The sequence below is a fragment of the Hemiscyllium ocellatum genome, chromosome 17, assembly GCF_020745735.1.
Source record: "Hemiscyllium ocellatum isolate sHemOce1 chromosome 17, sHemOce1.pat.X.cur, whole genome shotgun sequence".
Taxonomy (NCBI): Eukaryota; Metazoa; Chordata; class Chondrichthyes; order Orectolobiformes; family Hemiscylliidae; genus Hemiscyllium; species Hemiscyllium ocellatum.
Genome location: NC_083417.1, coordinates 61,732,107 through 61,757,851, shown reverse-complemented (window position 1 = coordinate 61,757,851; position 25,745 = coordinate 61,732,107). Strand labels below are relative to the sequence as shown.

Below are 25,745 nucleotides of genomic sequence, written 5' to 3'. Positions count from 1 at the left end.
ACTGTTTGGCCAACCTAAAAAATGTTGAAATAATTTATGATTGCTACTCTATGACTAGTAACTATTTTCTATAACAGAGGCTTTGCTAAGAAATTATTTTGGACCTGTGAAACTACTAAGCCTATTCACTTTCCACAGCCAGCATCTGTCCAATTCTGGATTTGGCAAAGGGCAACAGCCCTATCAGTATGCTGCATGGTTTCACTCATTGTGTGTACTTGTAAGGAAATAGAATCTGTAAACAGCCTTCTGGGAGTGCTCATGTGATGCAGAGGCTGCCTCACCCACAGCTGTTCTGTGCTTATGTTTGGGAAATCTAAATGTTCAGCCTTAGCCCTCGATACAAAGTAATGATGTTTCATCCTGCCTGGAAACAATGGTAAATATACAACAAACACACATTTTCCTGCACTTTACACCAAAGTCTCCTGAAAAAGCAGATAAGAAGTCAAGCCACTTCCCACCTATAAAAGAATCGTTGTTGAGCAAATACAAAAAAAATAAGAAAAAGGCTGAAGGTCAAAGGTTTAAGCATCCTTACAAATTAAAAAAAATTATATTGTTTGCACTTTCAATTACTTCCATGCTGAACTCTCATTTGCTCTGCAGGGCACAGAGCCAATAGACACAGTCATGCAGAGGGAAATTTCAATCTCTCCCAGCAGGTGGAAACTGGATAATTAAACAGAATAGATTTAACACCAACACCAAAAAAAAGTCTATTTACACAGCATCTTTAACATAGTAAACATTCCAAGATATTTCACAAAAGCATTATGAAAAAAGATCTGACCCCAACCTACATGAGGAGATATCAGAGTGGATAATCAGAACTTGATTTTATAACATTTTAAGAAGTTGAAGGAGATCTAAGAGGTAGAAAAGCAAAGGATTCAGGGAGTAAATACAAAGTGAAATAACTCCATGAAGGCTGCTATCCTGTCACCAAGTCACCCTTTGTTTACATGTGCAGAGTACAAGACACTGGTCCAACTAGGTCAATGCCAGCTCCAAGAGCGAACAGAATCCCTGACACTCCTATTTAAATCTGTCTGCCAGCACTGACTGACTGGACCAGGTTAACAGCCCAAATCAGGAACTCATATTCTGAGATCTATCTGGTTGACCTTGTTCTAATCACTACATCCCTCCCTCATCTAATTTCTGGTTTGTAAGCCCATTCTTACTCCTGTTGTTTCACACAAGGCATTTTCGCACCAGGTCTAGTTCCCCCACCTCTGTCTCGAATACTGGTGGCATGTACTGGACCGTAGCCCACCTCTTGCACCCAGAGGACTCAGCCAAATCTCATCATCTTCTTCAGGCGGTAACAGTGTGGAGGCTTCGGCATCTGCTGTGTCCATCTCATCCTCAGAGGTTTCTTCAGCACTAAGCGGAGCGGGAAAATCCATTAGTTCTGAGAGCCTTGCCGCATGTTTTGAGGAGCTGGGTATGTTTTGTTCCTACCCAGTTTGCAAGGTTGCAGCTTTCACGTGATCCATGTGCTTGTCCAGGACCACCTCACTGACCCGAACGTTGTATGTCATAGGACCTGACCTCGCATCATTGATGCCCCTTACCCATGTAGAGCTATTCTCATGATTTTGACACCAAATTTTGTCCTCTGAAGTAAACTGTCTTTTTCATTTCGAGGCATTTTGTGTCCACATTTGATGTCGTTTCACCCTCCCTTCCACCCTCCACCCGCCCCCCCCCCCCCCCTCCCCCCTCCCGCCCAGGTTCAGGAAGATCAGGTTTAATCTGGTGCAGAATCTTCACCCCATCAGCAACTCTGCTGGAGCTGTCCTTGTAGTTGTGTGAGGAGTGATCTTATAATCAAACATGAACTGGGGACTGAATGGTATCAAGTGAAGCAATACGTTGTTTCTTTAAGCCTGCCTTCAAAGTTTGGACTGCTCTTTCTGCCAGACTACTGAACGATGAATGATATTGAGCTTCAACTTCAGGAAATACTCAAATTCCCTTTGGGAAACGATGGCCCATTGTCTGTGACCAACCCCTCCAAGAGTCTGTGTGTTGCAAAAGATGCTCACAATTTTTCAAAAACCAAGTTTGACAAATGAACTCAATGCACATCTAACCACTTTGAATGGGCATCGACAATGATTTAAAAAATTCAGCCTAAGAAAGAATCTGTATAGTTGACATGTAACTGAGTTCAGGGTTTACCTGGCCATTCCTATGAAAATTGGGGTGCTCTGGCAGTAATTTTTCTCCTTGTTCACACTCTGGGCACTGCCCCATCAACACAATTATATCAGCATCCAATCCTGGCTAGCAGACATAATTCTTGCCAATATCTTTATTTTAGAAATCCCTGGATAACCCTGGTGGGGTTTCAGCCAGTATCTGTTGGTGACCTTTGCTTGGGACAATTTCTCTTGCTCCCCATAATAGTATGCTGTCTCTACATTGATCTAGTCTTGCTAGGTCCAGAAAGGTTTCAATTCTGGTTGTAATGGCCCTTTTGATTCTCCCATCACCACCAGCTGTTTACCCACAGTCTGATATTGTCAGCGGTGACCAAAACAGTATTCAGAAAGTTAAAAATCAGAATGGACGCTTCTTGTGGCAACACCATAAGTGTGTATTACCAGTGGGAGGCGGCTCAAAGCATCCCCATTTGCTACTTGGCCTCCCAGACTGTAGTCCAACTTGCAACTGTTATCACTCAGAACGCTGAATTTATCCTGAAGCTATGGGCGAGATGACCTGGTCCTCTTTAAATCGCACTAGCAGAGGGTGTGGTCCATTACCATTACAAAATTCTGTCCCTTAATGCATGGGTGAAACTTTCTCAAACAAAGATGGCCGCCAAACCTTTCTTCTCAATCTGGGCATTTCATCTAGGCATAATGTTTGGGAATCATATGCTATCAGGTATTCCTCTCTGCTGAGCCATCAGTGAGCCAACACAACCCCAATACCATAGAGGGAGGCATCGCATGTCAGCATTACATCTTGCTTGGGATTGCTTTCTAGCCTCTTGATCTCTGCCTCTACTTTTGCACGTAGGTATTGTGGCACTGGGCAGGTCTTGCAGAATTGTGGAATTGCTTCTCTATTGACATATAAAGTCATAAGTTACATAACACCAGTTTACAGTCCAACAGGTTTATTTGAAACCACAAGCTTTTGTCAGGCAACAAAGGAGCAGTACTACAAAAGCTTGTGATTTCAAATAAACCTGTGGGACTATAACCTAGTGTCATGTGACTTCTGGCTTTGTCCACACCAGTCTAACACCAGTACCTCCACATCACAACATATAAGGTGGCCTTGGCTCCTTTGATATTCCCTAGACCTTCCTGAGAAATGTCCAGGTCTTTAATTAGGACTTCACTCAGCGACTACTTCATAACTGAAAAGTGTTAAGTCAATCAAGTTGAATCTTTCTCAACCAATTTTATCTCATCAAGCTTGGGCCTAGGTCTTTTACTGCAACCAATGTTAACTGAACCAGTTGCTTCTCATAAAGGACTGGTACTAAAGTTGTACCCTTAATCTGTAGGGGCTCCCCTGCATTGGGTCTCAACTTGGCCGAGCTCTTACACAAAATTAAGGATTGGAGTCAAAAGCAAATTTTAGTAAAGATTGGTTCTGCAATCATTGATGCAGCCATGCTGGAATTGATGTCCATTAGAATAGGGTGACCATTTAACCAAATGGTTTTTTCATTGTTTCTGGTGGTCTTTCCAGGGTGTGCACTCTCATGGAAATGGGCATATGAGCTCTTTACTCAATATAGGCCTATTAGGATTCTTTTGCTGCCTCGGATTCACATAATGGCAGCAACTACAATGGACTGCTGGCCCAGATCCTTGAGAAATTTTAAGCGTTTGGCAGAGACTTGGCTTTGTTTTGGGGTTTTGCTATTAGCTGAGCTAGAGTCCCTCTGTTCAGGAAACGTCTTGAGTGAGGTTATACAATTGCCTTCAGTCAAGTGGTGTTCCCCAAGTTCAGTCAGCCTGGAGAGGATGTCCACTTCTGTCTGAATAACTTGTAATTCATCAGCTCCACTTGCTGCATTCTCTAATGATAAAGCCCGTTGTACTGCTTTTTAAGTCCATTTGGGCTTCAGTTAGTAGGTGCTTTTGCATGGTCACATCATTAATTCTGCATATCAAACAGTCGCTCAGCATCTCACTAGGATTAAACCAAACTTCCAAGGCTCTGCTCAGGAATATTACGACCCCAAGCTTCCTCTAATTCACAGGTTCTAAAAAGAAACAGTGCAAGATAACAGATGATGACATATCCCACCAGATCTGCCCAACACCTTCTATGCTTACTTTGAGCAGAATTTCGGCAGAGAGATAACACCTATTCCAACAAGTCCTCGCAAACCTATCCCAACAGTCACTGCATCAGGGGTCAGGTCAGTTTTCCTTCGTGTGAATCCAAGGAAAGCGATGGGACCAGACGGAGTACCAGGCCATGCACTCAGAGCATGCACAGATCAACTGGCAGAGAGCTTCAACCTCTCCCTGCATCAGGCCACAGTCCCTGCCTGTTTCAAGAGGGCCAACATCATCACTGTGCCTAAGAAGGCTCATGCAGCATGTCTCAATGATTACCCCACCAGTGGTCCTAACTTCGGTGGTCATGAAGTGCTTTGATAGGCTGGTCATGCCATTAAGCAACTCCAGCCTCCCCACTACTCTTGACCCACTCCAACAGATCCATGTCAGATGCCATATTACTTGCCCAACACTCCTCCCAAGAACATCTTGACACCGAGAATGGCTACTTAAGAATCCTACTCATTAACTACTGTACAGCTTTCAACACGATTATCCCCTCGAGACTCATTACTAAACTTAGTGATCTCGGACTAAGCCCCACTCTCTGCAACTGGATCCTCCATTTCCTGATCCACAGGCTAAAATCAGTAAAGATTGGGGACAATATTTCATCGTCACTAACACTCAATACTGGAGCCCCCCAGGAGTGCGTATTCAGCCCCCTACTGTACTCACTGTATACTCATGACTGCGTTGCCAAATACCAGAATAATGCCATTTACAAGTTTGCTGATGACACCATCATAGTCTGTCAAATTCAGATGGCGGCAAAACAGACTATAGACTGGAGGTGGTAGACCTGAAAAATGGTGTACTGAGAACAACCTAGCTCTCAGTGCCTGCAAAACCAAGGAACCCTACTTTTTTACTTATGTCCCCCTACACATTAACAGCACAGAGGTGGAACTAGTGGAGAGTGTCAAGCTCCTGGGAGTGGTCTTCCACAACAAGCTTTCTTGGATTCTTCATATGGACGCACTGGTTACAAAAGCCCAATATCTCTTCTTCCTCAGGCAGCTGAGGAAATTTGGTATGACGGCGAATACCCTTGCCAACTTTTATAGATACGCTATCGAGAGCATTCTGTCTGGATGTATCACTACCTGGTATGGCAACTGTACTATTCAAGATCAGAGATGGTTACAGAGAGTGGTGAACTCGCCCCAGACAATCACAAAGGTCAACTTCTCATCCATAGAATCTATTTACCAGGCCTGCTGTCAAGAAAAGGCCACCAGCATTCTCAAAGATCCATCTCACCCTGGCAATGTTTCTCTACAACCTCTACCGTCAGGAAGAAGGTACAGAAGCCTGAACACATGCACCAGCCAGTTTCGCAACAGTTTCTACCCTACTGTTGTCAGAATATTGAATAGGCTCACAAACTCTTAACATTTGCCTGTATCTGTGTTTTTGCCACTGTTTACCTATTATTTACTATCTATGATACTTAACTATGTAATCTGCCTGTATTGCTCGCAAGTCAAAGCTTTTCACTGTGCCTCGGTACACATGACAATAAATTCAATTCAATTCAATTACCCCAGCTAATGAATCAGTGATCCCCCATTCCATGCCCTGAGGATAGCAAAGACACAGAATGATGGGACAGCACAGGGTGTGGCGATGATGACTCAGTGTGAGGAGGAACAAGTGCTACATTGGGAATTGGTATGGTTGAAAATTTGGTTTGGTGGGGGTAAACAGTTTCTCTTTGTTATAATATTTTTTAGCCTTTAGTAGCTAAGCTTTAGTAACTTAACTGATTAAATAATTAAATAAACCCGGTTAGACAGAAATGAAAAGGATGGTATTGCACTGTGGCTGCAAAATATGGGAATCTGTAGAATGCTGTGCTGTCCCTGATGACCTTATCTGTAGTAAATGTCCATGGCCTGAGCAGCATCAGCTCCAAGCTGTGAGTGCAAACACTTTGAACATCTGGTAGGGAACAGTTGTTGGGCCAGCTTGTTCGAGCAGACTCTCATAGGCTAGGTTGAACTTAAGAGCAGACCAATACTAAGAGGTGGAGCTTATCACTGTGTTAAGTGGCTATGGGTATCTAACAGATCATGATGGACTTAGCCTTTTGACTTTTAGAAATTTGTTGATCTTTACTTTAAACATACTCAATGACTTAGCTCCCACAGCCCTTTGGGATTGCGAATTCCAAAGATTCAAACCTTGCTGAGTATAAAAGAAATTCACATTTTGCTCCCAGTGGTAGCCTTGTTATTTTCAAATTTAATTCCCTAGTTTCAGATGCCCCAATCATGAATTTTACATCCAACTACACAGTTATCTCTTAAAATATCTTGTAGGTTTCATTGAAATCACCTCTCATTCTTCAAAATTCTAGAGAATATGGCCTATTTTCCCAATCTCTCTTCAGGGGGCAGTCCCATCATCCTTGGAGTCTGATAAACCTTTATTGCACTCCCTCTATATCAATAATATCTTTCCTCAGGTAAGGGGACCAAATGCAAACAATACTCCAGGTGCAATCTAACCAAGGTTATACACAATTGAAGCAAAATTTCATGACTCACCTTGTGATAAAGGTTAACATACCATTAGCTTCTTAAATGCTTGCTGTACATGCACCTTACCCTTCAATGATTTATTGAGTAGAACAACTGCTCTCCTTTGTATATCTACATTTCTAATCTCACATCTCCACATTATATTTCAACTGCAATATTCCTGCCCACTCACTAAGTCTGTTTAGTCCCTTTGAAGCCACTTTGCATTTTCCTCACATCATTAATATTCCTACCTCCTCTTGTGTCGGTTGCAAACTTAGAAATATTACATATGATACTCACATCCAAATCAGTGACGTATACTGTGAGCACCTGAGACCCCAGTACTGATTCTTGTGTTACACCAATAGTCACTGGCTACCAATGTGTACTTGGTCCATTTATTCCTACTCTCTTGTTTTCTACCTGTTGGACAATAATTATTCCATGCGAGGACATTACTTCCTACTCATGTGTTTCATGTTTCTAACCAAGTTGATTTGGAGAACGTTATCAAAAACGTTCTAAAAATGCCAAGTATTCTATGCTCACCTATTCACCTTAATCAATTCTGTTAGTAACATCAGCAAGAAAACTCCAAAAGATTCAGCAAACATGATTAAACATTCCCAAATCCATGTTAATTATGTCCAATTATATTTTCCAAATGTCCATTTATCTCATCATATATAATTGATTCTAGCATTTTCATTGCTTCTGCTGTAAGGCTGAAAGATCCATTGCTCCCCTTTTTCTTTTCCCTCTCTACTTAAACATGGGCTGACATATGCTGCTTTCCAATCTCCAAGAACCATTCCATTATCTTAGAATTTTGGAGGATGATCACCAACACATTCCCTATCTCCATAGCTACCTACTTCAATACTTGAAAAGTAGAATATTATATCTCAGGAACTTATCAATCTAGAGTTCCACTTATTTCTCCAACACAACCTTCTTATTACTACTTATTTCCACTTAATTCTTCATTCTCTCTACTTCCTTAGATCAATGATTTTGGGCAATTTCTCGTACCTTCCTCAGTGAAGGCAGACATAAAGTTATCATTCGGCATCTCCGCTAATTCTCTATTCTCCATTATAATTTCTCTTGATTCTGCCTTTAATGGATCACTTGTATGTCCACCAAGTATTTCCTTTTATGGACCTACAGAATGCAGGTTTTTTTGCATACTGGTTTGCATTCATATTCAATTCTTCACTTACTTATCAGTTTCTTGGTCTTCCTTTGCTGTAGTTTAACATCCTCCCAATGCTCAGGTTTGTTACTACTTAAAGGTCTTTTAATTTTAAACAATCCTTAACTTGCTTCATTATCCATAGACGACTGACAGACTTTTCATACTATGAATGAATGCATAATTGCTGCAAACAAAAGTAGTATTTCTTTAAAGTCAATGGATTACATATGTATCATCAACTGTTTTTAATATATTGACCCAATCCATTTCAGCTAATTTGCTCTCATACCTTCAGGTTTTATTTTATTCAACATTAACAACCTGGCTTCAGATTGAGTCTCACTTTCAAATACAATAGAAAATTCCATCATATTATGATTACTCATCCCGAAAAGTTTTTTTATACAAGATTATTAATCTTTTGGCAGTATATCACCAGCTCTAAAATAGACTATTCTACGGTAAGTTCCTCAAAACACAATCCCAAAATACCATCCTCAACACTTCCAAAAACTCATCCTCCATAGCATTAGTGTTCATTAGGTTTACCCAACCTATATGCAGATTGAAGTCAACCATGAATCTTATGTTACCCATGTTACATGCTTTTCTATTCCCCTAATACCATGTCCCACACTACCACTGCTGTTTAGTTGTCTATAAAGAACTCTAACTAATGTTTGTTGTTGCTGAACTCCACAAAAACAGATTGCACACTTTCTAATGAAGAGTCACTGGACTTGAAATATAACCGTGCTCTCTCCCAACTGATGCTACCAGAAGATTCTTCAGCAATTTCTATCTTTGTTACACATTTGTTCTTCTAATCTGAGATCTTCACATACTAATGAATCAATCCCATCAATTATTATAAGCACAATATCATCTCCTTTTCCTTTCTTCCTGTTCTTCTTAAATGTTAAATGTCTATGAATATTCAGTTCTCAGTCTTGGTCTTCATGCAGCCATATGTCCACATTGACAATGAGATTGTACCCGCTCATTTCTATTTAAATAACCAATCTTGTCATGAATGCAGTATATATTCCTGGCTTCTAATTTCACTTTCCATTTTTTTTACTTTTAATTACCAGCTTTACTTCCTTCGAATTTGTACTGGCTCTCGGATTTCCAATTGCTTGACAAGATAGGTCAAACCCTCAACTACACCTGCAAATTTCTCTGTAACGATAATGGTCCCAGTGCTATTAAGATGTAACCATCTAATTTGTACTGCCAGAACCAGTCCTAATGCCCCAGAAATCCTCTCCTAACCATTTTTTCAGATAGTGTTAAATCAATCAATCCTCCTATTCTTATTCTCATTACCATGTGGCACTGACAGAAATCCTGAGATTACTACTCAAGGAACAGATTTTAATTTCCTTTCCAAGTGGCTAAAATCCACTTTCAGGACATCATTCCTCTTCCTAAATATGTACCAATGTGGACCATGACCTCTGATGTTCAATGTCTCCCATAAAGATGACCTGTAATTGCTCCCCGACTTCCTTGATCCTGGCACCAGGGAGGTAACATTTTGAAGTCATGTTTATGACCACAAAAACATCTGTCTGATTCTTCAGATTATTGAATCCTCAATCACTATCATTCTTTCATTCTTATTCTTCCCCTCGTAGACAGCTGAGTTCCCCATAGTGCCTGTAAAGATTGCTTCTTTAAAATCTTGGACAGCAAGGAGAAAGATATATTTTTACAGACAGGGCTTTACCAGGGTGGTTGCATAATTTCACAGCAAGGAATTTGATACTTGTTGTGAACTCTGCTTTGTATGCATTAGCTCTTGTAATGTACAGACAATAAGAAGCCAAGCATTGTTTATAAGTGAATGTGTTTGGATCTTGACAAACTGAGCAGGTTAGAATTGGAAACAAATTAGAGAGATACAGAAACAGAGAGAGAGAAATGAACAGAAAGGTATACAGAAAGGTCTCCTCAGTAGAAACCTCCTGTTTCTGTGGTTAAAAAAAAAATCTCAGTTGAAACTTGACAAAACCAGTTGCCTTTGCTACAACAATTGCTGTGGACTGTGACTATTGAGCTGGTAAATCAAGAGGCATTTTACAAGTGAAACATTCATTCTGAACACAAACGGCACATTCAAATAGAATGTGTGTGTGTGAGAGAGAGAGAAAGAGAGAATGGGGGGGGGGAGGTGAAGTTATAAGGGAATTAGAGTTGTAGTTACTTGCGTTATAAGCCGATGGTTTATATCTGTTAACTGTTACTATAGTTTGATTATTTTTCAGTGCAGAAATCTGGTCCTTGTTCTCTCAAACATCAGTTGTCAGGTAAACTGAGTATTATGCATACCCTAAAAAAAGCTTTAACATTTGGTACGATTCAGGAGTGGCAGGGCTCAATTTACTATCATAGAATCCCTACAGTGTGAAAATAGGCCCTTTGGCCAGTAAGTCCACACCGACCCTCTGAAGAGTTACCCACCCAGACCCATTCCCTATTATTCAACATTTATCCTGGACTAATGGACCTAACCTGAACACATCCCTGAACACTATGGGCAATTTAGCATGGTCAATTCACCTAACCTGCACATCTCTGGATTGTGGGAGGAAAACGAAGCACCCGGAGGAAACTGACGCAGAAATGGGGAGAATGTGCAAACTCCAGTCACCTGCGAGTGGAATAGAATCCGGGTCCCTGGCACTGTGAGGCAGCAGTGCTAATCACTGAGCCACTGTGCTGACCTCTAAGGAGCCATTACTTCCCCAATATCTGAGGCCTGGACCTCAAACTTCTGAAACTGGTGACACCTTCTGCAGATACATTAATTTAAGGCAGTTGGTCTATCTGGACCTCTGGCTGACCACAGTAAGTATATTCCATTTGGCAAAGCTGACCTGCCCTATCATAGCTTTTACAATGATTGTTTACAATTAGAAGAAGAAGAATAAGCCACCAGTTACTCACAAATCAGGTTCTTCACTTTACCAAAGTAAGAGCTAATTATTGGAGGCTAAAAATATATAAAAAGGAAGGAGCGTCTCCTTCCCCTCTTTGCATTATTTGATTTTTAGATCTGGTCATATTACTACACACCACATGCCCCACCCCATCTCCTTTTCTGTTAAGCTGGCATTGAAGGCCTGTTATTACATTCGGTAATCTTTGTTATGACCACATCACCCAGATAGGGATTCCCAATTCATTATGATTCCAGATGAGACACCCCAAAGTCATTACATTCCCAGTGAGGAAGAGGAACATGTTCACCCTCTTTATTCAACCTCTATGCAGACGAGTAGCACTGAGGGTGGCATCTTTTTCTGTTCTCAGAAAAAAAAGTATTCAAGCTTCTAAACCCATTTTACAATAGCCAACTCATTAGCTAGGTCCAGCTGCTCTTAGAGAGCTTATACATTTCTTTTTTAAGGCTGGAATGAAACATAATTTCCTTTACTTAAAGACTAATTAAGGGAGGCACAGAATCCTTTTGATCCACAACTCGGTGACTTTTACTTTAGTGATGGAGAGGGATAAGTGTGCACTGCAGGGCAAGAGTTATAGCTGGGGGCAGGGAAATTATGATGCGGTGAGGCATGACTTAGGATGTGTGGATTGGAAAAACAGGCTTCAAGAGAAGAATACTAATGATATGTGGAGATTGTTCAAGGAACAGCTACTGAGTGTCCTTGATAAGTATGTACCAGTCAGGCATGGAGTTAAGGGTCTTGTGAAGGAGCCGTGGTTTAATAAGGAATTGGAATCCCTTGTGAAAGGGAAGAAGGCGGCATATGTAAAGATGAGGCGTGAAGGTTCAGTTGGGGCGATTGAGAGTTATAAGGTAGCCAGGAAGGATCTAAAGAGAGAGCTAAGAGCAGCGAGAAGGGGACATGAAAAGTCCTTAGCTGGTAGGATTAGGGAAAATCCAAAGGCTTTCTATAGGTATGACAGGAATAAAAGGATGACTAGGGTAGGTATCGGTCCAGTCAAGGATAGTAGTGGGAAGTTGTGCGTGGAGGCGGAGGAGATTGGAGAGACACTAAATCAATACTTTTCGTCAGTATTCACTCAGGAACAGGACACTGTTGCTGGTGTGAATATTGAGTCACAAGTGATTAGAATGGATGGCAATGAAGTATGTAGGGAAGAGGTTTTGGGAATACTGGAAAGGATGAAAATAGATAAGTCTCCTGGGCCTGATGGCATTTATCCTAGGATCCTCTGGGAAGCTAGGGAGGAGATAGCAGAGCCATTGGCCTGGATTTTTATGTTGTCATTGTCAACGGGAATAGTACCAGAAGACTGGAGGATGGCGAATGTGGTCCCCTTGTTCAAGAAGGGGAGTAGGGATAGCCCGAGTAACTATAGGCCAGTGAGTCTGACTTCTGTGGTGGGCAAAGTCTTAGAGAGAATTGTAAGGGATAAGATTTATGAACATCTGGATAGGAATAACGTGATCAAGGATAGTCAGCATGGTTTTGTGAAGGGCAGGTCGTGCCTCACAAACCTTATTGAGTTCTTTGAGCAGGTGACTAAGGAGGTGGACGAGGGTAAAGCAGTAGATGTTGTGTATATGGATTTTAGTAAGGCGCTCGATAAGGTACCCCATGGTAGGCTAATGCAAAAACTACGGAGGTATGGCATTGAGGGTGCATTAGAGATTTGGATTAGAAATTGGCTGGCTGGAAGGAGATAGAGGGTAGTAGTTGATGGTATAGGTTCATCTTGGAGTGCATTTACTAGCGGTGTACCTCAAGGATCTGTTTTGGGACCATTGCTTTCTGTTATCTTTATAAATGATCTAGAGGAGGGGCTTGAAAGCTGGGTGAGTAAGTTTGCGGATGACACAAAAGTCGGTGGAGTTGTGGATAGTGAGGAAGGATGTGGCAGGTTACAGCGGGATATAGACAAGTTGCAAAGCTGGGCAGAAAGGTGGCAAATGGAATTCAATGTAGCTAAGTGTGAAGTCATTCACTTTGGTAGGAGTAACAAGAAGATGGATTACTGGGCTAATGGTAGGCTACTTGGTAGTGTGGATGAGCAGAGGGATCTTGGTGTCCATGTACACAGATCTCTGAAAGTTGCCACCCAGGTAAATAGTGCTGTGAGGAAGGCATATGGTGTACTGGGCTTTATTGGCAGAGGAATTGAGTTCCGGAGTCCTGAGGTCATGTTGCAGTTGTATAAGACTCTGGTGCGGCCTCATTTGGCGTATTGTGTGCAGTTTTGGTCGCCATACTATAGGAAGGATGTGGAGGCATTGGAACGGGTGCAGAGGAGGTTTACCAGGATGTTGCCTGGTATGGTAGGAAAATCGTATGAGGAAAGACTGAGGCACTTGGGGCTGTTCTCATTGGAGAAAAGAAAGTTTAGGGGAGATTTGATAGAGGTGTACAAGATGATTAGGGGTTTAGATAGGGTAGACACTGAGAACCTTTTACCGCTAATGGAGTCAGCTGTTACAAGGGGACACGGCTTTAAATTAAGGGGTGGAAGGTATAGGACAGATGTTAGGGGTAGATTCTTTACACAGCGGGTTGTGAGTTCATGGAATGCCCTGCCAGTAGCAGTGGTGAACTCTCCCTCTTTATGGTCATTTAAGCGGGCATTGGATAGGCATTTGGAAGTTATTGGGCTAGTGTAGGTTAGGTAGGATTCGGTCGGCGCAACACTGAGGGCCGAAGGGCCTGTACTGCGCTGTATTTTTCTATGTAGGATTCGGTCGGCGCAACACTGAGGGCCGAAGGGCCTGTACTGCGCTGTATTTTTCTATGCTCTAAAACCATTTTGCTCACTGAATGTACCAGCTCTTGGAGCATTTGAGTCAGTGCTGATCTCTTGTCTTTTTCCTGTTGTTTCATCTAATTATCTAATGCCTGCTCGAATTCCTCAATTGAACCTGTCTCCACCACCTTTTAGGTATTGCCTTCCAAACTCTATACCACTTGTTCTATGAAATGTTTTCTTCTCATCTCACATTTGCTTTCTTTCACGACACTAAATTTTAGTAAATTGCTAAATTAAAGATAAAATAAAACTTTTCACAGAAATTAATCCTTATAACATTCTCACTCACAAAAGCTCTCACAACTATGGTATGCACTAATTGTCATATGGTGATGCAGTTTAGATAATTAAAGGCTGACCTCAAACAGTGGTGAGAGAAGGGATTTAATTTCAAGGTGAACTAGCACCAGTTCTTAAGAAAGACAAGGAGCTGTTCCATTAGGATGGGATCCACTTAAATTAGACTGTGAATAGTATCTTGACGAATCAAATAACAAGGCCTATGGATTAGACTTTAAGCCACGTAGATGCGGAAGGAAAATTTGGCTGAAAAAGATTTAGAAATCTTAAGAGAATAATTGAGGCAATGGAGTAGTATAGCACGTAGGAGACGATACAACGGGTGGGACAGAGAGGGAACTGAGTAAGTTCTATGTGAGGAATAGGAAAAAAGAATAAAGACTCTGTATTTGAATGTACAAAGCATCCACAATAAGACAGATCACAGGAGTGACACAAATAGACAAACATGGTTTAATCATAATTACAGAGACATGGTTACAAGGTTACCACAGTTGGGAAATAAATATTCCAGGGTATATAATATTTTGAAAAGACAAACAGAATAATAGAGAAGGATGGGTAGCCCCTGGTAGTAAAGGAGACGTAAGGACATTAGTAGGGAAGTATCTTGGCTCAGAAATTATGAAGTAAAGTTTATCGGTAGACATTAGTAATAGCAAGAGTCAGTAAACAGGACTCCTAACAGCAGCTATACCATTGAACAAGATTCAGAATATTGGAGTGGATCACAAAGGCATTGCAATAATTTTGAGGTACACTGGATGAGGCAAGGTATCCACAAGTGAAGGATTCCTTGTGTGAAATTAACCTTGATGCAACCAACCAAGGTAAGGGGAGAGGTTGAATAAAGAGGGTGGACATGTTCCTCTTCCTCACTGGGAATGTAATGACTTTGGGGTGTTTCATCTGGAATCATAATGAATTGGGAATCCCTCACTGGGTTTGATGGGGTCATAACAAAGATTACCAAATGTAATAACAGGCCCTCAATGCCAGCTTAACAGAAAAGGAGATGGGGTGAGGCATGTGGTGTGTAGTAACATGACCAGATCTAAAAATCAAACAATGCAAAATGTCCAACTGGATAGACTAGCTGGGATTTCTACCCACCTTCTGCTTCCCTTCACCATCCCTGCACTTAACCTTGTTTGACTTAAGTATTAAAGAGGAAATGGCATTTGGCTAAATTGATGTTTTTAATCTTTGTGCCAGGGAAATCCAGGACCTTTTTGCCCTTCTATTTGAAATGAGGCTAGAAAAGAAATGGAGATGAATTGACAGTGGGAGGTGGTATTTATGAGAAGGATTCTAGGGATTACCATCCGGAATGACCTCATAGCAGTTCACAATTTTTACAAAGACCGCGTAGGCTCAGTAAAATGAGACTGGGTCAAATTATTTCTGACCAAGCTAGTAGTATCCTCAAATTTATGTCCCATGAATGTCAGAGAGCAAAATGGGAGATGGTGCAGAGGTTATGGGACAATGAAGACTTTTCTAGTGTTGAAGTATTTGAAAATAGAGCTGAGGCAGTGTTCAGCACATCAATAGCTGCAGCACTGTTCACTTGAAGGTAGCTTCCAAATGAAGGAATTGAACAAATAGGGAAAACTCAGAAGTCTACTGAACAATATAACCATATTCATCTTCACCTTTGAAACATCAACAGCATACTGCCATGCTTCCAAAGTGATTAAGCTATTCTGCCAATTTTTTTATAACAATATGACCCACTTTTACTTTCAGAATTTAAACCTGTCACATCTCAAAGTCAATAAATTCACCCTGTAAAAAAAATCAACCTGTATCAATGAAAATGAGTAATAAATCAACATGAATTCGATATGAAGTACTGAACATTTGCTACAATGCCACCATCAAGCAATTCACCTTGTCAGATGAATTGTAATAAACTCTTCCTTCCATACCTTGGGAGTAATAAGCACACAAGGGCTAATTTTAATATTTGTTGAAAAGCAGTAATTTGGTGGGCAAAGTATATTCTCCAGCCAACTTTGTTTCTGTCTTGTATCCAGATTAATTTTAAATCCTGAACCACATTTGGATATAACCGATTGGCTTATGGAGCTAGCTTGTTGAGGAGAACAAATTTGGCCCCCTCAATTGCAGATTAAGTGGAATATATTTTACTGGGTCAGAAGCACCATTTCTACACCTCCTTACATTATAAAAATAAAGGTAACAATAACCTTAAGCAGATTTTTGACTGGTCTATTTAAGGACTGCTGAGAGGCAGCTCCAAGCAAATTCAAAATGGTACTCCACTTTTGTGTAACTCAAAATTCCAACACCCATTGATTCCCAAATTAAGTGCAACCTTCAGTTTGAAAAACTTCAGTGATCCATATATCTCTAGTGTTGCTACTGCTGAAATAAAACCATCAAACCTATACAGCAGATTAATTTTATAGCAATTAATACAACAGTTTATTCATGAATCTCAAGGTTGCTATTTGTGACCATTGGCTCTAGTAACAGTGTCTTCAACAAATGTAAACTAATACATTTGAAGCAAGTTCATTGTCAATATGGAGATGTGACTGGTGAGGAGTTTTGACCTCTTCTATACTGATGTTCCATCACCTCTTATCTATGCTGCAGAACTATTGGAAGTCACCTGCTTTTGTAGAGTGCAGAGCCTCCAGAATTGCAGCAACTTTATTCATGCTGGTTTGACACCGATGATAGCTCAGCTCAAAGTGGTAACCTTCCAATGTAAATAGGGTATTAAACTGTACTTGAAAAGATGGTGATTAAAAAAGACACGTAATGCGCTGTCCTCATTCTCGTTCCCTACTGGATACAGTCAGTCAGAATTCATAACCAACCTTTAAAAAACACAAACTTTCCATCATGCCGTTCATATGCTGCATCAATATTGGGTGGCAGTCCTCTCCAGAAATGACCGATAGGCATTGGATAGTTGTCGAGTACTCGGTTATTTCGAACCCTCCAGAACCAAAGACCCTATTTAGAGATGAGAGCAAAATCAGGCCGCACAGACACCAAATTTTGGATCTGTACAAGTTCAAAATTTCTCACGTAGTATATAATTTATAGATTTTTAAAAAATGTCTGTTATCATAAAAAATAATCCATAGTTGTAAGGGACCAAACAAGCCTAACTGATTAGTATAATTGTTATACAATGGTATAACTGTAGTCCTGTGAATCAGTAAACTTTGGTTTAGTAATATCATCCTTATAGGCATCTTACAATAATAAGTGATTCAGCATCAAAATTATATTACTAACCCAAAATCTGGGTACACATCTGGATAATTCCTTTATTGTTATTTCCAGTTGTCTAGTAATATATGTTTACATAGAACAAGGCAATCAGATAACTTCTTCCGCAGTTACTGCCTCTCCACACATTGTTAAGAGACACAACTAATTATTTATGATTATTCCTCTTTTCTGCATTACTTACAGGGGATGGCAAGAGTATCTGTAGACCACAAATTTATCACTGTTAATTCTGCTGCAGGTTACTTGACATTCATTACCACATGTTTGATCTTAAGATTTTAAAAATTTACGACACAGACGTACTCTGGTATACTTGACAAATATCTACATTTTTTAAAAAAACTCAATAATAACATGTAGACTATTTTTACCTTAAATACAAACATTTCTCCCCGCAACATGGCCATAGAATCAAAATTGCCATCGCATATGTTCGGACCATATTGGGTAGGTCCATCGGTAGATCTGGGAATATTTGAATCAGGGTCCCTGGGAGATGGTTTTCTCTCCGTAGGTGTTTTGGGTTTCTTTGGTCTCCGTGGTGTCACAGTTGGCAATGAATTTGTAGGTTTGGGTTTGCTATCTGGTGGACCTAGAAACAAAGCAATGAATTTTAAGAACCTTAAGGCAATCAATAAATTACACACTTGCAGGGGAGAAGTGAAGAAGGAATGAACTGAGGGAGAGATGCAAATAATAAAACTCACACACACAGTGTGAGGTACAGACTATTAATTATATGAAAGATAATTGACTGATAGGTTAACTCTAGTTTTCTCCCATTTGTTTTCTACTTAAGTTGCCAGAGCAGCAGAGTGCTTCCTGGAACTTTCTGCTTTTATATCAAAATTCCAGCATCTCATTTTGATTTATTATTTTTACTAGATCTCTTGTGATTCAATGATTAAATAGATGTAATAGTGTGGCCCTCAACCACAAAGACCACCAAAGTCCTTGGTTCATCACTGTTCTGTATTGAACTAGATAATCTTTACTCTGACTGAGAGCACTGTAATTGGTCTCTTTCCAAGCCAGCAGAGGGAAAAAAAACAGAAAATAACCAAGGTTACTGCTTCTGATACAATCCTAGTGCAAAAATGACATGGCATAAATGTCAGGAGACTGTGTTGGCACTGATGCTCACTATATTTGGAGAACAGTTACTTGGATCAATCCAAAAAGCTGTCAGTGACCATGGAAGCATACTTCAGTGTGAGCCAAGCTTTTAGAAATGCATATGGCATCTGTGATTAAATTGAAAGTCATGACGCAATGGAAGCATAGACCAAGCTTAAATTAGAACTGTATTCAAACAAAAATTGGTGAAGAAACTCATCAGGTGTGACATCATTTGTAGAGAGAGAAACAGAATTAACATTTCAAACTTAGCAATCCGTCTTCAGAACTGGAGTTCTGAAGCAATTTCTTGTTTTGTTTGTTTTGGACCTCCAGCATCCACAATTCTTTGTTTTATACGGCACTGCTGTGTACTGTTATTAGGAATTTGTCCAAAGGCTGAAACACCTCCTGCGTGTCTACCAACAGTCTTCTTTGCCTTCAAAATATTAGAAGCATTCTTTACCTGCTGTGAACTTTCTTTAATACATAGACAGAGCTGGGAATTACAAATGAATGATCACAAATGAATCTCACATCAAAATATAATTTAGAGGATAAAGAAAGTAATATCCCTCAAGCTCACCATAAATTTGCTGTATCCCCCTCAGATCATCTTCTGGAAGCACAAATTTCTCTGTATCCATCCATTGGTAAAAGGGTGCCATAATGGCACTTGGGTTATTCGAATGTTCTAGGCCCAGAGCATGGCCCAACTCATGTACTGCCACAAGGAACAGGTCATTTCCTGTAGACAAAAGCAATAGATTTTAACTAAAACTAGTTAAACTGTAACATACCACAGTATAATAATTTTGAAAACCATAGTAAGATACATTTTTCATTTCATGTTGGAGAACAAATGTGGCTAAAGGACAGAAGACACGGGGAAATTTTTAAAAATGCAAATGTACTGGTTAACATAGCATCAAATATGACATGGGATCAACATAATTTGTACTTCAGAGTACAGTTAGAACAATGCATTGATATCATTTGACTCTACTAAATGGGGAACAAAATAAACATCAGATCTATAATTTTAAAAATTGCCAAGAAGCAGCTGGAGAATTGTAGTAACGTTACATATATTCAAGAAATAGTCATTTGTCAAAGATAATTAGTTTATCTCCCATCATAAAATTCTCAAAGTAAATCAAGTTGATGCTGCATATATTTCATAATGTTCTCTAACAATCCAATTTACTTTGAAGAATTTTGTAGAATGACTTTCGTTGTTATGTGTACTCAAGTACAGGAATACAAGTATATGGTGAAAAGTGTACAAAGTGGCCATTCTATGGTGGCATCATAAGATACAAAATCAGAATTTACAAAAGAGAAATGAAAGAAACCACTGCACTGAAAAACGACTGACTCTCCTTTATATACATGTTAATAGATATTTTCTAATCAACCTGTTTAGGAATGTTATGACACATGTCTGAAGCAAGTGGAACTTGAACTCAGGCCTTCTAGTTCAGAGGTAGGGACACTATCACTGTACCACAATAACCTTCAATATACAAGTCAATAAATTGTTCATCTTCAAGACAGGTCCTCACTAGCAAGGCAAGCATTTATTGTCCATCTTTAACTCCTGCAGCGGAAGGCTGCAGATTTATTTTTAATAAACTTGTTCATATATATTATGACAGCTCTGGAGCAGGTAGGATCTGTACCTGGACACCATGGCTCAAATGTAGGGACATTGCCACTGCAATACTCGAGTCTAATGTACATGCTGATTTTTTTTCCCTAATCAACCTGGTCAGAGATGTTATTTCATTAGTGAATTGAATTGAATCGATTATACAATCTTTAATATGAATTATTATACAATCTTTAACAAACCCTATATTCCATTCATCTTGAAACAAAAATTCTAACATGAATATTTCTATTTTATCACAATTTATCACAAGGACATCAGCAAATTTCTTGAAAAATCACTTCCTTTTGTTAAGCAGTCCAATGTTTACTTGTGTCACCCCACTTTATTTTTAAAACTGACTTTTTTCTTAACGTCCTTTACATACATAAGGTTCATTCTTAATTTCATTTCTGTAATACTGTGCATCAAGTGGATGTGACCCCAGAGTGAACAATCATCAATGTTGCATTCTGTAGGCACATTTTCTCCCCCAGTTGGCCCATATACAAGTTATATTAAAACATTAGGTGAATACATAGCCATATCTGGCACTTCTACCAGCACAACTATCTCTGTAACCAAGGGATTTCAACTATGCTTTTTATGTTTGTCGATTCCAAAGCACATTTCCTCCCAATAAAAGTTTAATGAATCCTGCTGCACTTGACAAACTATCAGGATGATTAGCAAGTGAGGTATCATTAAGAATTATGAATTTAATTCCTTCCAGATCACCAAGGGCTGGAAATCTGAATATATAGTGTTATAAACTTAATATTTTTAATATCTTATTTGCCTTGAGCACTTCTTTAACTATCAAATTTCAAAATGGTATTAAATTCTAATACATCAAGGCATGCATCCAGCAGTTTGTGTGCATAACCAGTTTATTTACCCAATTAAATTTCTCAGCTGGTCTGTCTCTTCCTTATTTATGGAGTCTTCATTTTACTTGGATCTAATCTGATTTATCAATATCCTATTAACATTCTCCAGGTAACACTGTTAATTCAGAGTTATTCCCAACTCAGTCTGGTGAATATCTAATCCTATATATTTAAATGTTCCTGAAGCTTAAGTACAGGTACCAGATTTGAATTCTGCCTTAAACCCATTAATTACAATGATTTCAAATTCCTTACTTGATCTGCACAAAATATGACTCCATCTATCAGAAAGACACCTGAAGGTTTCACCCATAGTGCCAATAAAACATGGCAAGGTCTGCAATAATTGGAGTTAACAAAATTTTAATGGGATGGAATGTACTGAAACATACTGTATTCTAGAGGCATCCTCCAGGCAACAAAGATTTATTTAACTTCTAAAGAGCTCAAGTTACATATGGTGCGTCTTTTCGAGAATGTGGAAACATTTACTTCCCTTTCTGCTGACTGGCCTACAAATATGCAGTTGAATATCAATTGATCTATGTTCCCAAGTATTTGTTGCTAACAAACCCAGTAATAATTTCAAAATTGCTTTTTCTGTAACAGGTGAACCTACTTTTATATCTTCTTCAAAATCTCAGACCACAAGCCTGGCTTTAGGATTGTATGTTCCATCAGGAAGCACCTGCATTTCCATACACAGCCATCTATATGATAGGGCTGGCTGTTCCCTGTTTTGCACTAATGTGTACATCCCAAATCTTCTTCACCTTTGCAATTCTGGTTAATCAGCATCTTTTGCTAATTTGTCTTAGTCATTGAGGTCTACAGCATAGAAGGCCCTTTGACCTTCTATGCAGGTCAAAATCGACCATCTAATAATTCTAAACCCATTTTTCAGTACGTGTCCCATAATATTGGATGCTTTGGCACTGCAAGTGCACATCTAAATACTTAAATGACACGGTGGTGTCTGCCTCTACCACCCTTACAGGAGGTGAGTTCCAGATTTCTACCACCTTCTGGGTGAAAACATTTTTCCTTCCATCTCCTGTAAACCTTCTGCCCCTTACCTTAAATTTATGCCCTCAGTCAGTTATCCCTCAACCTAATCACATCTTCTAATTGGTTCATTGCTACTAAGTATTTTGCCTTTACTTTATCTATCACTTGCTGCGTATGCTGTTTTATAGCTTCACCATATCCATCTATATCCATCTATATGATAGGACTGGCTATTCCCTAATTGTACATTCCAAATCTTCTCCAGCTTTACAATCTGGCTGAGCAGCATCTTTTATTTATTATGGAGCACAATTCTGCTGCTGCTCATAGCCCACAGTGCCTGATCGATGCCCAGTCTTGAATTGACCGATGCCCAGTGTTGAATTGCTTGGTCTGTTCAAAGTCTATTCCATTCAGTGCATTGATCATGTCGTAAAACATAACGGAGAGTATTCTCAATGTGAAGACAGGAGTTCATTTCCACAAGGATTGTGTGGTGATCATCAATACCAATACTGTCATGGATTGCAACAGGCAGATTCGTGAAGGTGAAGTCAAATATGTTCAAAGATGGTTTTTCCCTCTTTTTGGCTTCCTTTAGGACATTACCAGCACAGTCAGTAGTCCCCCTTGGTGGTGGACAGAGGGCACTCCTTCCACCTTCAGTGTTTTTGCTAAATGCAGTTCAACATGAAAGAGTACTGAGTCATCAGCAGCTGGATGGAGGGAGGAGTACAGATTCAACGTTGAGGATTCCTCAGGCAACTCCCTCCTAAATGTACACGATTTTTTCACCACTTTTGCTTGTCTGTCCTGTAGGGGGATGGTGATGGTGTCATCTGGGGCATGGTGTTTTCATGATTCCATGAGTATGACTATTTTAGGCTGTTGCTTGACCAGTCTCTAAGACAGCTCTCCCAATCACTAGCCTTGAAATGTTATTGAGGACTTTGTAGAATCAACAAGACTATGTTTGCTATTGTCATTGGCAGTGCTTCAGCCAATGCCAGGAGGTCCATACAAAATCATTCCTTTTTTGCTTGCTACTGGTTAAAACAATAGCTAGGTCATTTCAGACAGCAGTTAGGAGTTGACCACATTACTGTGGGTTGTATGTCATATATAGTCCAGACCAGATAAGTACAGCTGTCTTCTTTTCTAAAGGGCATTAGTGAAGCAGGTGAGTTATTAAGACAATCGATTGTGATTCCATGGTCATTTTATTTTAATTCCAAATTTTTATTGAATTCAAGTTCCATAATCTGCCCTGTTGTAATTCAAACCCAGGCCCCAAAACATTACCTAGGTCACTGAATTTCTATTACATGACAATACCTTGAGGCCTTTATCTCCCCTTTACTTTGTCTACTATCTCCTTCTGGACAGTTTAACATCTTTCTCCTATGAATAGATTCCTTTCAGTGGTTGTGGTCTCTTTCTGAGGGCATGCTCACTCCCAGACCCACTGTCCAAGCTTACACTGTGTTTTCTGATCTTCAACGTGGTAATATTTCATATTACTAATTTTTTATTCCCAACCCTGATCTCTGGCTGTACATTAAACCAACGTAGAATCATAGAGTCATGGAGATGTACAGCATGGAAACAAACCCTTCAGTCCAACTCGTCCATGCTGACCAGGTATGCTAAATTAATGTAGTCCCATTTGCCAGCACTTGGCCCATATCCCTCTAAACCCTTCCTATTCATATACCCATCCTGATGCCTTTTAAATGTTATAAATTGCATCAGCCTCCACCACTTCCTCATTCCACACATGCACCATCCTTTGCATAAAAAAGTTACCCCTTAAGTCTCTTTTAAAGCTTTCCCCTCTCACCCTAAACCTATGTCATCTAGTTCCAGACTCCCCCACCCCAGGGAGAAGACCATGTCTACTTACTATTTACTTTCTAGTAGCCATCCCTGCTGCACTTAAATAATTGTCACATTCTCCACAGACTAGCTTTCTGGCACGTGTTTAGCTGTAGTACCCATTCATATCAGTTGTTCTTTGAGACAATGCAGCCTCATTTTGATTATCAGGCCTGACTTGTCCATTATCAACAGTTTGAGCCGCATCGTTGTGTAACATTTGGCTATGAGGTTTACCTGGTTCCTCCTTGCTTTCCCTGATTCCTTTAAAATCAGCAAGTTAACGATCCATACCAAGCAACCATGAAAAGTATATACAGTTACTTCCCATGTTGTACAGTTATGTTTCTGTCTTTACCAATATCCTTTCCTGGTCCTTTCCATTCTTTAAGCCTCTTTCTCTGGAGGTAAAACACATCTCCATGTAGTAAACTGATTTCCAACGGTCATATATTATATTTTAATGTTCACTAAATTCCTTGAGTCCTTGGCTTCAACATAAGTTTTCTGTTGGCATTCAGTGCATTCCCTTCCCAAGCTGGGGCTGATCACGTATTAATGATGGAATGTTAGGAGTTCTACCAAAAATTAATGGAAATGGATTATGTCCTCAGATTATTTGCTCAGTGGTTAATACTGTTGCGTCACAGCGCCAGGGACCTGGGTTCGATTTCAGCCTTGGGTGACTATCTGCATGAAGTTTGAATATTTTCCCGGTATATCTGTGTGTTTCCTCCGGGTGCTCTGGTTTCCTCCCAAAATCCAAAGATGTGCAGATTAGGTGGATTGGCCATGTTAAATTGCCCATAGTGTTCAGGGATGTGTAGATTATGTGCATTAGTTAGGGGTAAAGGTAGAATGATAGGGTAGGGGAATGGGTCTGGATGGGTTACTCCTAAGTGGGTCAGAGTGGACTTGTTGGGCCAAATGGCCTGTTAACACACTGTTGGGATTCTCTGATTCTCTGATAGTGCTCATGATAACTTATAGTTTAGTTGCTATGCCAAAAGTTCTGAGCTGTTTTGTGCATTAGGGCTAAAAGGAGTTCTGCTGCCATATTTATATCCTTTATGTTTATATTTGTACACATATTTCTAAGTTCATTGTTATCAAATTATCCCCTATTACCAGTGAAACATTTTGTCAGTGGTCCAGGTCTGATCCTTACCCACTTTTCTATTACCTTTTCCACAATTATCTTATATTTGCTAGTATTATCGTCAAAAGAAAATATCTGGTCGCTAAATCAACAAAGTGTAAAATGATTTCTTTTCTTGATCCAATGTTTTTAAATGCATAGCCCCTGCATGGTTGAAATCTCTTGGTTGGGGCAGATTTACTATAGTTTGTGACAGTGTCCTTCTGTATTCCTTACAAATCTCATATTTATTATTCATCCCTTCTATAACCTTATTAAACACTCTACCCCTTTTCCTATATCCTTTACTAAAATTCTTAACCTTTTTTTGATGGCGAAATGTCATTGCAGATTTACTTCAACTGAATTTTTGTTCAACAGAAGTGTTCATTTTTTTCAATAATATAGAAGATGAGTAGTGCTGAAAAATATACAATTTTGTCAAAACTTTCCATCTTTCACTCATCAGGACAATTCACAAGAATGCCAATTCAAGCAGAAAAACAACATTTATACCACAGGAGAGTGCTGATTGATGGGTAAGTGGCTTTGGATTGGAAGAGGTATTGTCGTATAAAATGCATCCATAAATGGTGACTGAATTTAACTGCCAGGCTTTAAATTTTAAACCAGACAGGTTGATTCTGATTGGTTAGGACATTATTGTGGGA

General features: G+C 39.7%; 1 protein-coding gene across 1 annotated transcript in view; it reads right to left on the bottom strand.

Moving 5' to 3' along the window:
• Nucleotides 1–25,745, bottom strand: part of mmp15b (matrix metallopeptidase 15b) — a 105,366-nt gene that overhangs the window by 13,953 nt on the left and 65,668 nt on the right. The window contains exons 5-7 of the mRNA XM_060838225.1: nt 19,099–19,260; nt 17,768–17,988; nt 16,973–17,111 (exon numbers count right to left, since the gene is read on the bottom strand). Of these exons, the coding sequence (XP_060694208.1) occupies nt 16,973–17,111; nt 17,768–17,988; nt 19,099–19,260 (522 nt within the window). The remainder of the gene's footprint in view (nt 1–16,972; nt 17,112–17,767; nt 17,989–19,098; nt 19,261–25,745) is intronic.